Source organism: Chenopodium album, chromosome 14 (genome assembly GCF_948465745.1).
Source record: "Chenopodium album chromosome 14, dcCheAlbu1.1, whole genome shotgun sequence".
Classification (NCBI taxonomy): domain Eukaryota; kingdom Viridiplantae; phylum Streptophyta; class Magnoliopsida; order Caryophyllales; family Amaranthaceae; genus Chenopodium; species Chenopodium album.
This window is the reverse complement of record NC_137847.1, coordinates 46,912,265-46,924,744: the sequence shown is the minus strand read 5'-3', so window position 1 is coordinate 46,924,744 and position 12,480 is coordinate 46,912,265. Positions and strand designations below refer to the sequence as shown.

Sequence of the window (12,480 nt, the reverse complement as noted above, 5' to 3'; positions counted from 1 at the left end):
AATACATCATCAATATTGATGAAGTGCAAACCCACGACCCATTGTTAAAAAAAATGCTCGTAGTGCAATTAAGAATTTTAGCGGCTTAAGATCATGAATCTTGAATCTTAAGATCAAATATTGCTATTCAAATTAAAATCTTCAGATCAAATATTGCTACTAAAAAAAAATAAAAAATAAAAAAAATAATAATAAAAAAAAATCTTAAGATCAAATATTAAGATCGAGATAATAAAAATATTTAGATGTATAATATTATAAGGAAGTATAATCAGAGATTATATCCTGATTTTACATGCATTATCATAAAAAGTAGGTATATAATGGTAATAGGTAAATGAGTACAAAATATTTATATTATTTTATAACATATAATCTTTGATTTAGTTGCTATATTTACGAGTGAAAAATAAAGTGGGAAAATTTTTAACAATAGCTCGACACGTGTCAAAGTATAGTTAGAGTGGAGCTTCGAGTGCCCTCTGTTTTAGTAAATATATAGATTTGTTTGGTTCTAAAACCAAATGAAGTTTAAGGATAGATAAAGTCACAATCTTTGAGATTTAGGAATTAGAATCACCACCAAGCTATCAAGTGTAACATGATCTTGAAGATCTAGCAATAATAAGTTGTTTTTTTTTTTTTTTTTTTTTTTTTTTTTTTTTTTTTTTTTTTTTGTAATCTAGCTTATGATATATTCGTTTCCTTAGATTCTTCACCCAAAAATCAATTTTAATTCGGTAGTCTTAAATTGTTAGACACTTGGAGTGTGGGAATAATAAGGGAAATCCATTCAAAAATCATTTAATACTAATAGGGTTTAAACATATAATGTCCAAATCATAAGGCGAACATCCTAATACTTACACAAATACACCAAAATATACATACCTCTAGTAATATTAAGAACTTGTTTTCATCTATAAAAAAGTTTGTGTAGAACGGATTCACGTGAGTTCGGTCATACAAACAGGAAAAAAAAATTGAGGAAAAAAAAAATCTTAATGGTCAGAAATTAGATAATAATAGTCAGATATTAGATTATAATAGTCAGAAATTAGATTATAATGCTCAGATATTGAGGAAAAAAAAATCTTGATGGTCAGAAATTAGATAATAATAGTCAGATATTAAATTATAATGGTCAGAAATTAGAATATAATGGTCAGATATTAAATTATAAATATCACATATTATATTATAATTGTCAGAAAATAGGTTATATATATATATATATATATATATATATATATATATATATATATATATATATATATATATATATATATATATATATTAGAAAATAGGTTAAATATATCAGATATTAAAAAATGGAGTCTCTGCCTCACCTTGCCGCCATTGATGCTCAGCCATTTTTAGCTTATTCTGCTTCACTTCGGTAGCTTTTTTTTTTTTTTTTTTTTTGACACAACCACAAAAACTTCAATTAATTAATAAGGGCCACTTTGTCAGAAGTGACAAAGGGAAGAGAAATAGGGGGGCACTCCTCCATCCAAATCGTAACCTCAGATGGGCCAAGAGAAAACTTTGCAATGGAGTGAGCCACTTTATTACAAGTTCTAGGATGAAAATTAAAGCAACAAAAGACAAAAGAACTAGCAGCAAATAGAAAGCTTAATAATAAAAAGCCTAAACTTCACTGCATAGAGGTAAGTATGCACAAACATAGGAAGTTTAATAAGAAGCCTGAACTTGGTACAACCACGCTATTAGATGTTCAAATAAAATTGTATAGGGATGGGTGGGGAGGATTGCCGGCATCGGGGAATGGGAGGGAGAAGGTCACCGGCCATCAGCAGGGTTGAGCAGTGACAGTGGGTAGGAGATGGGAGTATGCATTATAAACTGAACTTACGTGAAACGAACTCACACAAAACCTTCTCTTCATCTATATTTCTAAACTCATTATTTTATTAATCTATTTGTTAGAATCCTACCAAATCAAATCGACCATGATATTAAAATCAAGCCAAATTAATTTTTTTTTTTATTTTTTTCACTTATCAATACTGTTATAATGGATGCAAGAAAGAACAAATATTGAATGTAAAATTAACAAGAAAAACATTAACAGATTTACGTGGTTCATTCACCAGCAATGCATTGGCTGCGAATACGGGCAGACGAGAGCAATAGTTTTATTGATATTGGGGAAAACAGATTACAGATTCAGAACAGATTTGAGACCAATCACAGAAAACAAATTAATTGTCTCTTGGATTTCTAATGTTATCTCTCTTAGAACTCACAAATGAGAAATACATAAAAGACTATCAGATTTCTAAATAATCACTCAACTAATGATCAATGCTTGTATACGGCTAGGAAATAACCTCGGGATATTTATAATAACCCATAGAATAGAAAAGATATACTTTATTTAAGGAAACAAAGTTAACGAACAAAGTATCCAAAATCGGCCAAAACTACTGAGGCGCGGACATGCCTCCTTTAGGCACGGACATGTCTCATGTCCAAAAAACACCAGAACTCAAAATTTGCCGAGGCACGAACATGTCTCCTTTAGACACGGACGTGCCTCATCGGAATTCTATCTAGGCACGGACATGCCTGGCCAAAAACCTGTGAAGCTCGTCAAGATACGGATGTGCCACTTCTAAGCACGGACGTGCCTAGTCAATTTTCAATACTTCTTCAGTTCTTCGTCGAGGCATGTCCATGCATTCCCATAAGGCATGGACATGTCTTGCCCCGCTTCTTCCTATTTCCCGACTCAAGGCTATCGATTCAAGGCATATTCTTTACAAATGCAATAAGTATATCTTTAACTATGTATAACAATAAATTACAATACTTTTTGGAAAGAACACTTAAAAGTGTTTTTCATACATTTAAAAGAATTACTCCATACAAGATTATGTTTTTCATAAACATTGATTTAAAAATATGGTCAAAGTTTGACAATTAGTATAGGAAGATCAAACCATGCACATTAAACCAAATTTAAACTTATTAAAATGAGACAAATTCAAGACACTTTATAGTAAGTGAAAAGAATAAGTTCTACTTAAATTACATGAATTGATTTGAATTATCCCGTTATTCAATTCAATGATAACTTTTTAGTTTCTACCCATGTACTTGCACTAATTAACATGCATAAAGATAAGCCATGATCCGCTACCCCGCCATCTTAATAGTGATGGAAGAAAAGTCAAATGTAAGACTAAATTATATGATGTCCACTTTAATTACTAGTCAAATCAAAAGCTTTAGATTTTTTTTAATACACTATTATCAATTCTATTTATATATATATATCTAAGAAAATAACATCCTAAAAATTTCTCTACTTTCTAATTTCCAAACACCATATCTTAGCTAGCATGCAATTTCATTAATTACAAACTCCAAAAGCACATAAAATTCCCAAAAATTTAAACAAAATCTCAAAATTATAGCACCCAAAATTCATCATCCAAAACTATAACCAACATAAAAAAATGCCTCAAACAGAGCTACCCTTAAATGAAAATGATTCCCAAGACATGGTTTTATACCAAGTTCTTAATGAAGCCAATAATACCATGAACAACTTGTACCAACAACAATATCATCCTCAAAACGTTGCGAAACGAAATATGACATGTTCTACTCCTACAACTACAACAAAGTTTTATGCTCCAATTAGTGGTGGTATAGCCAAGAGGCACTATAGAGGTGTAAGGCGACGGCCTTGGGGGAAATACGCGGCTGAAATTCGTGACTCGACAAGAAATGGAGCTCGGCTTTGGCTTGGGACGTTTGTTACAGCTGAGGAGGCTGCGTTGGCCTATGATCGAGCTGCGTTTAAGATGAGGGGTGCTAAGGCCTTGCTTAATTTTCCTGCTTATATAGGAAAACCAGTTTCAGGGGAATTTTTTGGGTTGAATATCAATAATCAACCTAGTTTGGTTGCTAGCACCTCTAGTAGTTCTTCACAACAAGGTTTGAAATAATTGACATTGGATTTATATTATCCTCTTTTGTTGGACATGTATACACATGTATTGTATGTCTACAAACATGTTGCACTTAAAGATTTTAATTTTGTAGAAAAGACTTCTTATTTCATTAGCTACATAGAAATTTATTTTGATCCATGTTTAATTACTAATTGATCGTTCTAGTGTTCTACATAACTACTTCTACCTTAGCATGTATGGTGATTAATTATATTGTTGTAGCTATGTTGATCTCATATGCTTATTTTTAAAGACAAGGGCACTCTCTTCTTAAAAATGGTTTCATGACTAAATATTTGAGCAAGGTTGATCAAGTCCAATCAATCATGTAAATATAAGGTGAAACTAGAGTCGCTTCGGTCCACTAAGTCAAGTTCAAATAAGTTCATTTGAAAAGAGCTGATTATTACTATCTATCTTAGTTAGAAAATAGTTCTAACAAAATTTAGTTGATCAAAATTTTCAAGGAAATAGTTTTGTGATTATATTACTTCATAGAATTATATATATATAGTAAAGTATGTAGAGTGTGTTGCTCCTTTTTGTAATTTGTAATGTTTTTTGAACCACTTAGAATAGTAAAAGCATGCATTTAATGCCATTGACATGTTTTGACAAGTTTTGATAAGAAAAGAGCGTTAATGTCTTTTTAAGCGTGCTTGCAAGGGTTATTATTGTTAATATTGTTTGAAGGCAATGAGAGCCTATCGAGTATAAAATTCCATAATTTGATAATTGTTAAAAAGGGTGGTAACAAAGTTGCGCATGCATGGCAAAGGGTGGTGTATAAGAAGACATGAAGAAAGAAAAAAAATATCTAATGGAAAAAAAATAATGGAAAAACTTAACATAGCTCTGATACCATGATAGATTGTGTTAATACACCTCTAACATCGTTGATTCATGTAAGAAATATATATTGGACTTCAACGGTGCAACAAAAGGCAAAGTCGCACTTTAACTAGTCTACAAGATGTTTCTCATGATTTATGATATAGTTCCTCTGTTGTTGTTGTTGTTTTTTAGCTACAACACTTCTGTTTTCACGCTTACCAATGCATGTTTTCAATTGTTAATATATTTAATTATCAACACATAAAAATTATAAAACTTTGATATTAAAATTGTATAAATTGAGACGAATCTAACAATATTCTACATGACTACATTTTTACTTGAGTATAAACCGTCAAAATTCGTCAAAGTGAATTACATGAATAATGTAAAAGTCAAACTGTTGCAACTATAAAAAAAATGGAGGAAGTATAATATTATGGGCCATGAATTGAAACTTTGACCTTATACATGGACCATTCCTTGTGTTATTTGGATGATATACTATAAGAGGGGGTGAATTGTAGTATGTTCCTAGTGCCTAATTTTCGCGGAATATAAAACTGATTGCTGTTAGGAACTTAGACAATGCAAAGAGGATTTCACGAGGAAACCATCAAGGGCCTAACTGGAAGTAAAACCTCGACCCTCCAAGGGATTTTAGACCAAACTAATCCACTATAATACACTACAAGAATCGGGTCGAATATCGACGGGCTGGTTCCGACGGATCCGAAAATGTGTCGGAAAAATCAATATTTTCGACGGATTTTTTTCCGTCGGATATTTCCGACGAATTCAAAAATTCCGTCGGAAATTTTCGATGGAAAATTATTCCGTCGGAAAATATGTTCTTTCCGACGGATTTTTCAGTCGAAAAATTAAATTTCTTACGGAATTTATATCCGTTAGAATTTTCTGACGGAATTTCCGTCGGAATCTGATTTAAAAAAAAAAGAAAAAAATCCCAAACCCTAAACAACTAACCCCCCCTCACATTCCGCCACTTCTTTCCCCTTTCTCCTTCACTTTCTCTCTCCTCTCTTCTTCTCTTCTCTTCTGTCTTCTCTTTCCTCTTCTTCTGGATCTATTTTCACTCCTCTTTCTCGATCTTCTTCTCCTTCTACCTTTTATTTATTTTGTTTTCTTTCTCTTCTCTCTCTTCGTTCTCATCTTCTCTCTCCGTCCACCATTAACATCAAGCACCATCAACAAATACAACGCTACAACGAACATAAATCACCACCAACAACGGCGCAACAACAACAAAGCCTACGACGACCACCGTCCCGAGCCATCCACTCCCAAGGTTTTTGTTTTGTAGATCTAGTTTTAATTTAGGTTAGATTGTAGATCTAGTTAATTGTTTTGTAATTGTTATGTTAATTTATGAATTTTATTGGATAATTGTATATTTATATATATCCTGTAATTTTTTTTGGTTAATTATCGTTTTTTTAACAAAATTCTGATTAAATATGTAGATCTACTAGTTTTGATTTTTTTGTGTGTGGTATTTTTCGATTTTGTTGTTAATTTTGTTATTTTTGGGCTAATTTTCATTTTTTGGTGTTAATTTTCGATTTTTTGGGGGTTTTCGTTTTGTTGGGGTTGATTTTTATTTTTTGGGTTAAATTTCTATTTTTTTTTTTGGCAATTTTCGTGTTTTCTGGGGTTGATTTTCTTTTTTGGGCTATGTTATGGTTTTTTGGGGTTGATTTTTGGTGTGGTAGTGTCTGTGGTGGTGTGTGGTGATGGGATAAGGGTGGGCTTGTGGCGGAGAGTGAAGTGGTTGGTGTGGTAGTGCCGGCGGTGGTGGTCTGCTGTTGGTGTTAGGGTGGTGAAATGCCGTGCCAGGGGTGGTGCGGCGTGTTTTTTTTTATTTTGGCTGAAACATTTTCCAACAGAAATTCCGTTGGAAAGTTATGATGGAATACTATTCCGTAAGAAATTTACGACGGATTTTTCCAGGCCTGAAACTTCCTCCCGACACATGAATTCCGACGAATTTGCCGTCTGAGAAGTGTTTCCGACGGAAATTCCATCAGAAAAGGTCGATTTTCCTACAAAGGGTTTTCCGACAACAGTTTTCGACGGAATTCCTTTGGAAACACGTTTTTTGACAGAAAACAGGATGTTTTTGAGGGATTTTTTCCGTCGAAAAACAGCAATTTTCTAGTAGTGATAGGCCAAACATTCCTAGTTACAACCTATTACAAATAGACCTTTCTCACAAGTTCCTACCCAGAAACTTGCTACATACTCGATAGGACTCTATCCCACCCAACCTAAGTCCTAGACTTAGATTCACACAGCACTCCTAGAGTACTATGGACTCGCCCTCTCAATAGAAGCTCACTCGGCTTCACCCTAGAAGCTCACACTTTTTACACTCATACAATTATGATAACGAGACTCCTCACGAACTCTCACACCCCAATACATAAAACACTCAAAACCCTTTTTCCTAATAACAAAATCTCAAAGAATAACTCTAAATATATATCAATGAATAAAGAGATAAAACTAATATGATGGACACTCAAGATTTGTCTAGAACTGACTGGACGAACTGAAACCAAACCTTGATTGGAACTTTGTCCTGGAGGTTTGACTTAGCTTCATGGTGAAGGATGAAATCATTAAGCACGACCACTGCACTTCGTCAGCCTCAACTTTGAATGAATACATATGAGCATATTTATAGTACACCTAAATCATTTTTTTCGTAAAAGATAAGTTTTAACAAAAGATATGTTCAAAAGATATTTTCCAAAAATAAGTTTTCCAAAAATATATCTTTTTGTTAAGAATATATTCTGTCAATAATAATAAGATATATTTACCATAAAATTAGATTTTATTTCAAACTTATATTTTCAAAATATACTAGCTTATCTTTTTCCAAAAGATATACTTACCATAAAATCAAACTTTATTCAAAACTTATTTTTGCTGAAAATACTTTCCAAAAATAACTTATCTTTTTCCAAAAGGAATTTATTAGAAAATAAATATCTTTATTATGTAAAACCAAATCCTTAATATATGCACGTATTAGATAAGTATTTATATCATTAAAACCGACCTTTAAAGACGTGTAGACTTAGGTTCCGATTAGGTTCCGGAACTCTGACAATCTCTGAGTTCCTGACAAGTCAATAACTCTAATTTCATTTATTGTATGAAGTTCAATCTTGGTTTTATAGACTTGTTCCAGATTGACTTTTATATCCAACATACTTACATGAATTCTAGAGCGATATACTTTGATTTCTCCGTCTTCATGTTGTTTCTTTGAAAGGCTTGTTCTGGAATCTTGTAGTATTTATGTATTCTGAATCTTGGGGCAATATTCCACATCTGGAACCGCAATCTAACTTCCTAACTGGAACTTGATGTCACTCTTGTTCATTCCTTATTGGAACTCGTAAACTGGATTCCTTCTGGAACTTGCTGTCACTTGCACTCCTATTAGGGAGCTGTCCACCGTGTACCTGTTAGGGAACACCTCATGTACCTGTTAGGGAACATGCTCCGGCTCTCGTGGGAAAGCCTGCCGAAAGTTCGTTCTGGATCTCGTTGGAGAATACCTTCAGGTTCCTTCGTGGTTTGGTTCTCATGGGAGAATTGAACCTGCTTTAGGTTTATTCATTCTCTTTTGTTCCTCTTGAAGTCTTCTATGTTCCAACCCATTAACTTCACCTAAGTCAGTTCCTGTCTTCACATAAACACTTAAGAGAACATTAGATTGAAGTTTGTTTGTCATAAACAAACTTCAAGTGAGAGAACTAATTAAACTTAAAGCAACATAAATACTCCTACACATATACAACTCATGTATGCATAGAGTACTTATCTCATAAAGCTAACATATTTACATAGTTACCTTCATGGTTCCTTTGCCACATCATGCTTATCAACCATAACACTCGTCATTGTTCTTGTTCCTCTATTGCTTATTCTATATTGCTCAAGTTCTATATATATATATATATATATATACTTGTCAATGCTCTGGTTCCTTGTATCTTGTTTCAAGCACAACTTGTTCTTCCTATGCACAACTTAACAAACACGTTAGATAGATAATCATCATTAGTTTACAATCATCAAAACCGAATTACTCAACACCTTGTCCTTTCATTGAAGACGATTCAGCGCTAAATTCTACCCATCAATTGGGTGTTGATGGATCAAAATGGAGAGATCCTTCTTGCTCCACGGTTAGTCCATTGAAGTGTGACTCAAAATGAGTGGAAACATTATAAAATTACTAATGACAATCAATAACTTACCAATATATTATATACATAACAATTTCATGTATTACATGAGGTATAAAAACATATTACATTATTGATAAGCGTATATAACAATAATAGGCAAACGTTACATAAAATGGATTGAGATACACAAAACATATGAAAACAATACATAAATCTCATATATGTACAATATATAGACAAATAAACACACAATCATAATGTTGAAGAAAGTAAATATTCCAATATATCATTCCCAAGATCTTCCAACTCAAGTACATCATGTTGAGAATCAAATAAATTATCCATGCTAAATCTTGATCTTTTAAAAGATGGCTGTTGAATCATCAACTCATCAACATAATCACTTTGTTGAAGCTCCCAATCTCTTGCTTCTCTTTTCCAAGGATTATTACAATGATTATTATTCTTGTCATATTGACTTCCTACGACGGCTTTAGTGACCGCCTCAAGTGGGAAGTTAAGAGAAGCCTTAGCCGCCCCTCTTATTCTTAAGGCCGCCTTATCATAAGCCAAAGCTGCTTCTTCCGCGGTATTAAACGTTCCAAGCCAAACTCGAGCTCCTTTCTTCGTAGAGTCCCTTATCTCAGCCGCGTACTTTCCCCAAGGCCGTCTTCTTACTCCTCTATAATGTCTAATTGGTATGTTTTTGTTAGTCTTCTCCATGTTTTCCTTTGAATTGTTACTCGTCTCACTTTTCTTGTCCTCCACGTAACAAGTTTCCCTAGGGTTTTTTGTACTAGAACCAACGATTTTATCAAGTAATTTTTCCCACGTCTCGGAACCCATTGACACCCATCTTCCTAGGCTTGGTAGCCTTTTAAGCGCGTTTGAAGGTCCATCATTTTCCTCTTCTAAAGAAGGTATTCCGATCCAATCTTGAAAAATTCCCGGTGTATTATTACATGATTCTTGCGAATTTGTTACACCGATGTAGTTCGCCCAAATGCTCTCTAGGATAGCTGCCTCGGGTGGTTTGTGCTCTTCTTTCTTAATATTCATTTGTCAATGGCTAAATAAATAAAATGATTATTATCATGTTATGCAAAAGTTTTATATAAAAAGAGACGTGTAATAGTTTTGGTATGTTATACTTGTAATTTAAAAAGCACAGCTCATCTATTGCTTAATTCTACTATTTTTCTTATATGAATTTGAACAAATACGATGCTTCTGTTGTAATAATTTCCTTTTCCTGAATTTAAGGATGATTTTTAGTGTTTGAAGTGTTTTTTAATACACTTGTTTTGGTAGCAATTTCATGTAGTATGTACTTCTAATTATTTTTTTAATACTGTAATCATGCGTTGATTACATTAATTAATAGTTGAGACAAAAATTCTAAGACAAATAAGTTAGAAATTAACGGCTATTGCGTAACTAGTTACCAAGATCAAGCCTAATGATTGCAAAATTTCACACCATTTATTTTCAGCTTATATTCTATCTATGAATAGTTGTGTGCACAAATATAATTGTAGTATGTCATTTATATGTGCAGAAATTACTTCATCTATCTAATGGAAATTTCAGGTATTGTATATTGTCAACTTAATATGGGTAGATCACCCAATTAAATAGAAAGACATCACACGTCATACCATGATTATATTTAAAACTTTAGGCAGTTCAGCCTATATTTAAATAGAAATCATGATCAATAACCTAATAAGACGTGTTTGTATGTTGAAATTTTTTGTTCATTTTTTATTATGGTTATGATTACGGATTTACGGATATATACTTTATGGCCAACTTAGGGTCTGTTCACATTTACTTAATTTCAGTTCAGTTCAGTTCAGTTCAGCTCCTAATTTCCCTCTCTCATAAAATATTCATTTCAGCTCAGTTCAGTTCAGTTCAGTTCAGCTCCAATCATTTCAGTTCAGTTCATCTCAGTTCAGCTCATGTGAACAGGCCCTTACTATGTTTTTTCTTAGCAATACTGGTTTATATATGCAACATTAAACAATAAAAGTATAATAAGAAATTGTTTTAATTGTAGCAATGTTTTGGTACAAAATACATTTACAAAACTAAGCAATATAAGTAATCATGGTTGTTTATATATTGAAAAAAGAAATCATTATTAATAATGGCATAGAAATCTCTTAGGATGTATTCAATGAAAATATATTTATATTGGAAAAGATAAATACAAATACAATTGTCAAATTCCCTTAACCTGTTCTTTAAGTTACTCATTTGTCAAAGGATATCAAATGCGTGCTTCTGAAAAAGACGAAGGGGTGAACGACTGAAAGGTTTTGTTGAGTCTACCGATTGTTAAAACTTTATTTTTTAAATTTTATTTTTTAAAAAATGATTAATCAAATCAAATTTAAGACATTTTCAACGAACTAAACAACTAATGTCATATCTGTGATTAATAATAATATGATGAGTAAATTAGAAGATTTATTTGAGTAGTCATCACACGTTAGAAGTTTCTGAAAGAACATAGACAAAGATTACCATAATAATTATGTCTTGCATTGAAAAACTCGATGTCTATTATTCAACTGTTTCCATTAATTTTTCTTGATAATATGTTATGATGAATTGATAAATAGTGAAGGATTTGTGGTAATATCCACATGTGTTAGGATCATAGGATAGTTCACATTTGTAAGGTTAATACATGAAGTATAGTGTGGATTTCAACCTCTATATACCTAGCTCCCGTCCGTAAAGTTCTAACGGTTGAAAACACCTTCTTTTAATGGCAAATATACACACCACGTTATTACACACATATAAGTAATTTCTGTTTGTCAATTTGATTCTTTATCTTTCGAATTTGCTAGATAGCTCATGTGCTCTATGCCTCTATCAATACATAAAATGGTACCTGTTTATCTAATCTATGATACAAAAATATAATGGCAAATCTTTTATAAAATAATTATTAGTTATACGTATAATTATTTTTTTTCTATACAAAAAAAACCCCTTTCTTGTAACGAAAGTTTATTTGTGCAAGGTGATATTTATTTAAAAATATTTTAATTTATTTTTTAGGTGGCTGCAATTTTAGCCGCCAATTTTCAGGATGTTCTCAAGTAAATTAATCAGCGTCTAAAAACCTCCTTAAAAATGGGAGAAAGAAGAGATAAAGAATCCCAGGTTGAAAAGTATGGTGTGCCTTAGAGAGACATTATTTAATCCCCTAAAAATTAGCGAGAAAATCATACACTAAATATCTATGCTATGATTAAGTGTGAACGTTGTATGCTTAATAAGAGAGCAACATTATGTGTAACAGCTGCATTGATTAGCATATACATTGTATACCCACTAGTACTGATATTCAAGAAACTGTTTGTTTGTACATTGTACGAGTATTGTATTTTTAATTAGGTGATCAAGTACTA

The 12,480-nt window shown here is 32.3% G+C and overlaps 2 protein-coding genes across 2 annotated transcripts; one reads left to right on the top strand and one right to left on the bottom strand.

Moving 5' to 3' along the window:
* Window positions 1–3,485: 3,485 nt before the first annotated feature.
* Window positions 3,486–3,980, top strand: LOC145578188 (pathogenesis-related genes transcriptional activator PTI5-like). The gene has a single exon (XM_081635551.1). The coding sequence runs from the start codon at window positions 3,486–3,488 to the stop codon at window positions 3,978–3,980; it is 495 nt and encodes a 164-aa protein (XP_081491677.1).
* Window positions 3,981–9,131: 5,151 nt separating this feature from the next.
* On the bottom strand, window positions 9,132–10,108 carry LOC145579364 (ethylene-response factor C3-like). The gene has a single exon (XM_081636603.1). The coding sequence runs from the start codon at window positions 10,106–10,108 to the stop codon at window positions 9,302–9,304; it is 807 nt and encodes a 268-aa protein (XP_081492729.1). The 3' UTR covers window positions 9,132–9,301.
* Window positions 10,109–12,480: the final 2,372 nt, after the last annotated feature.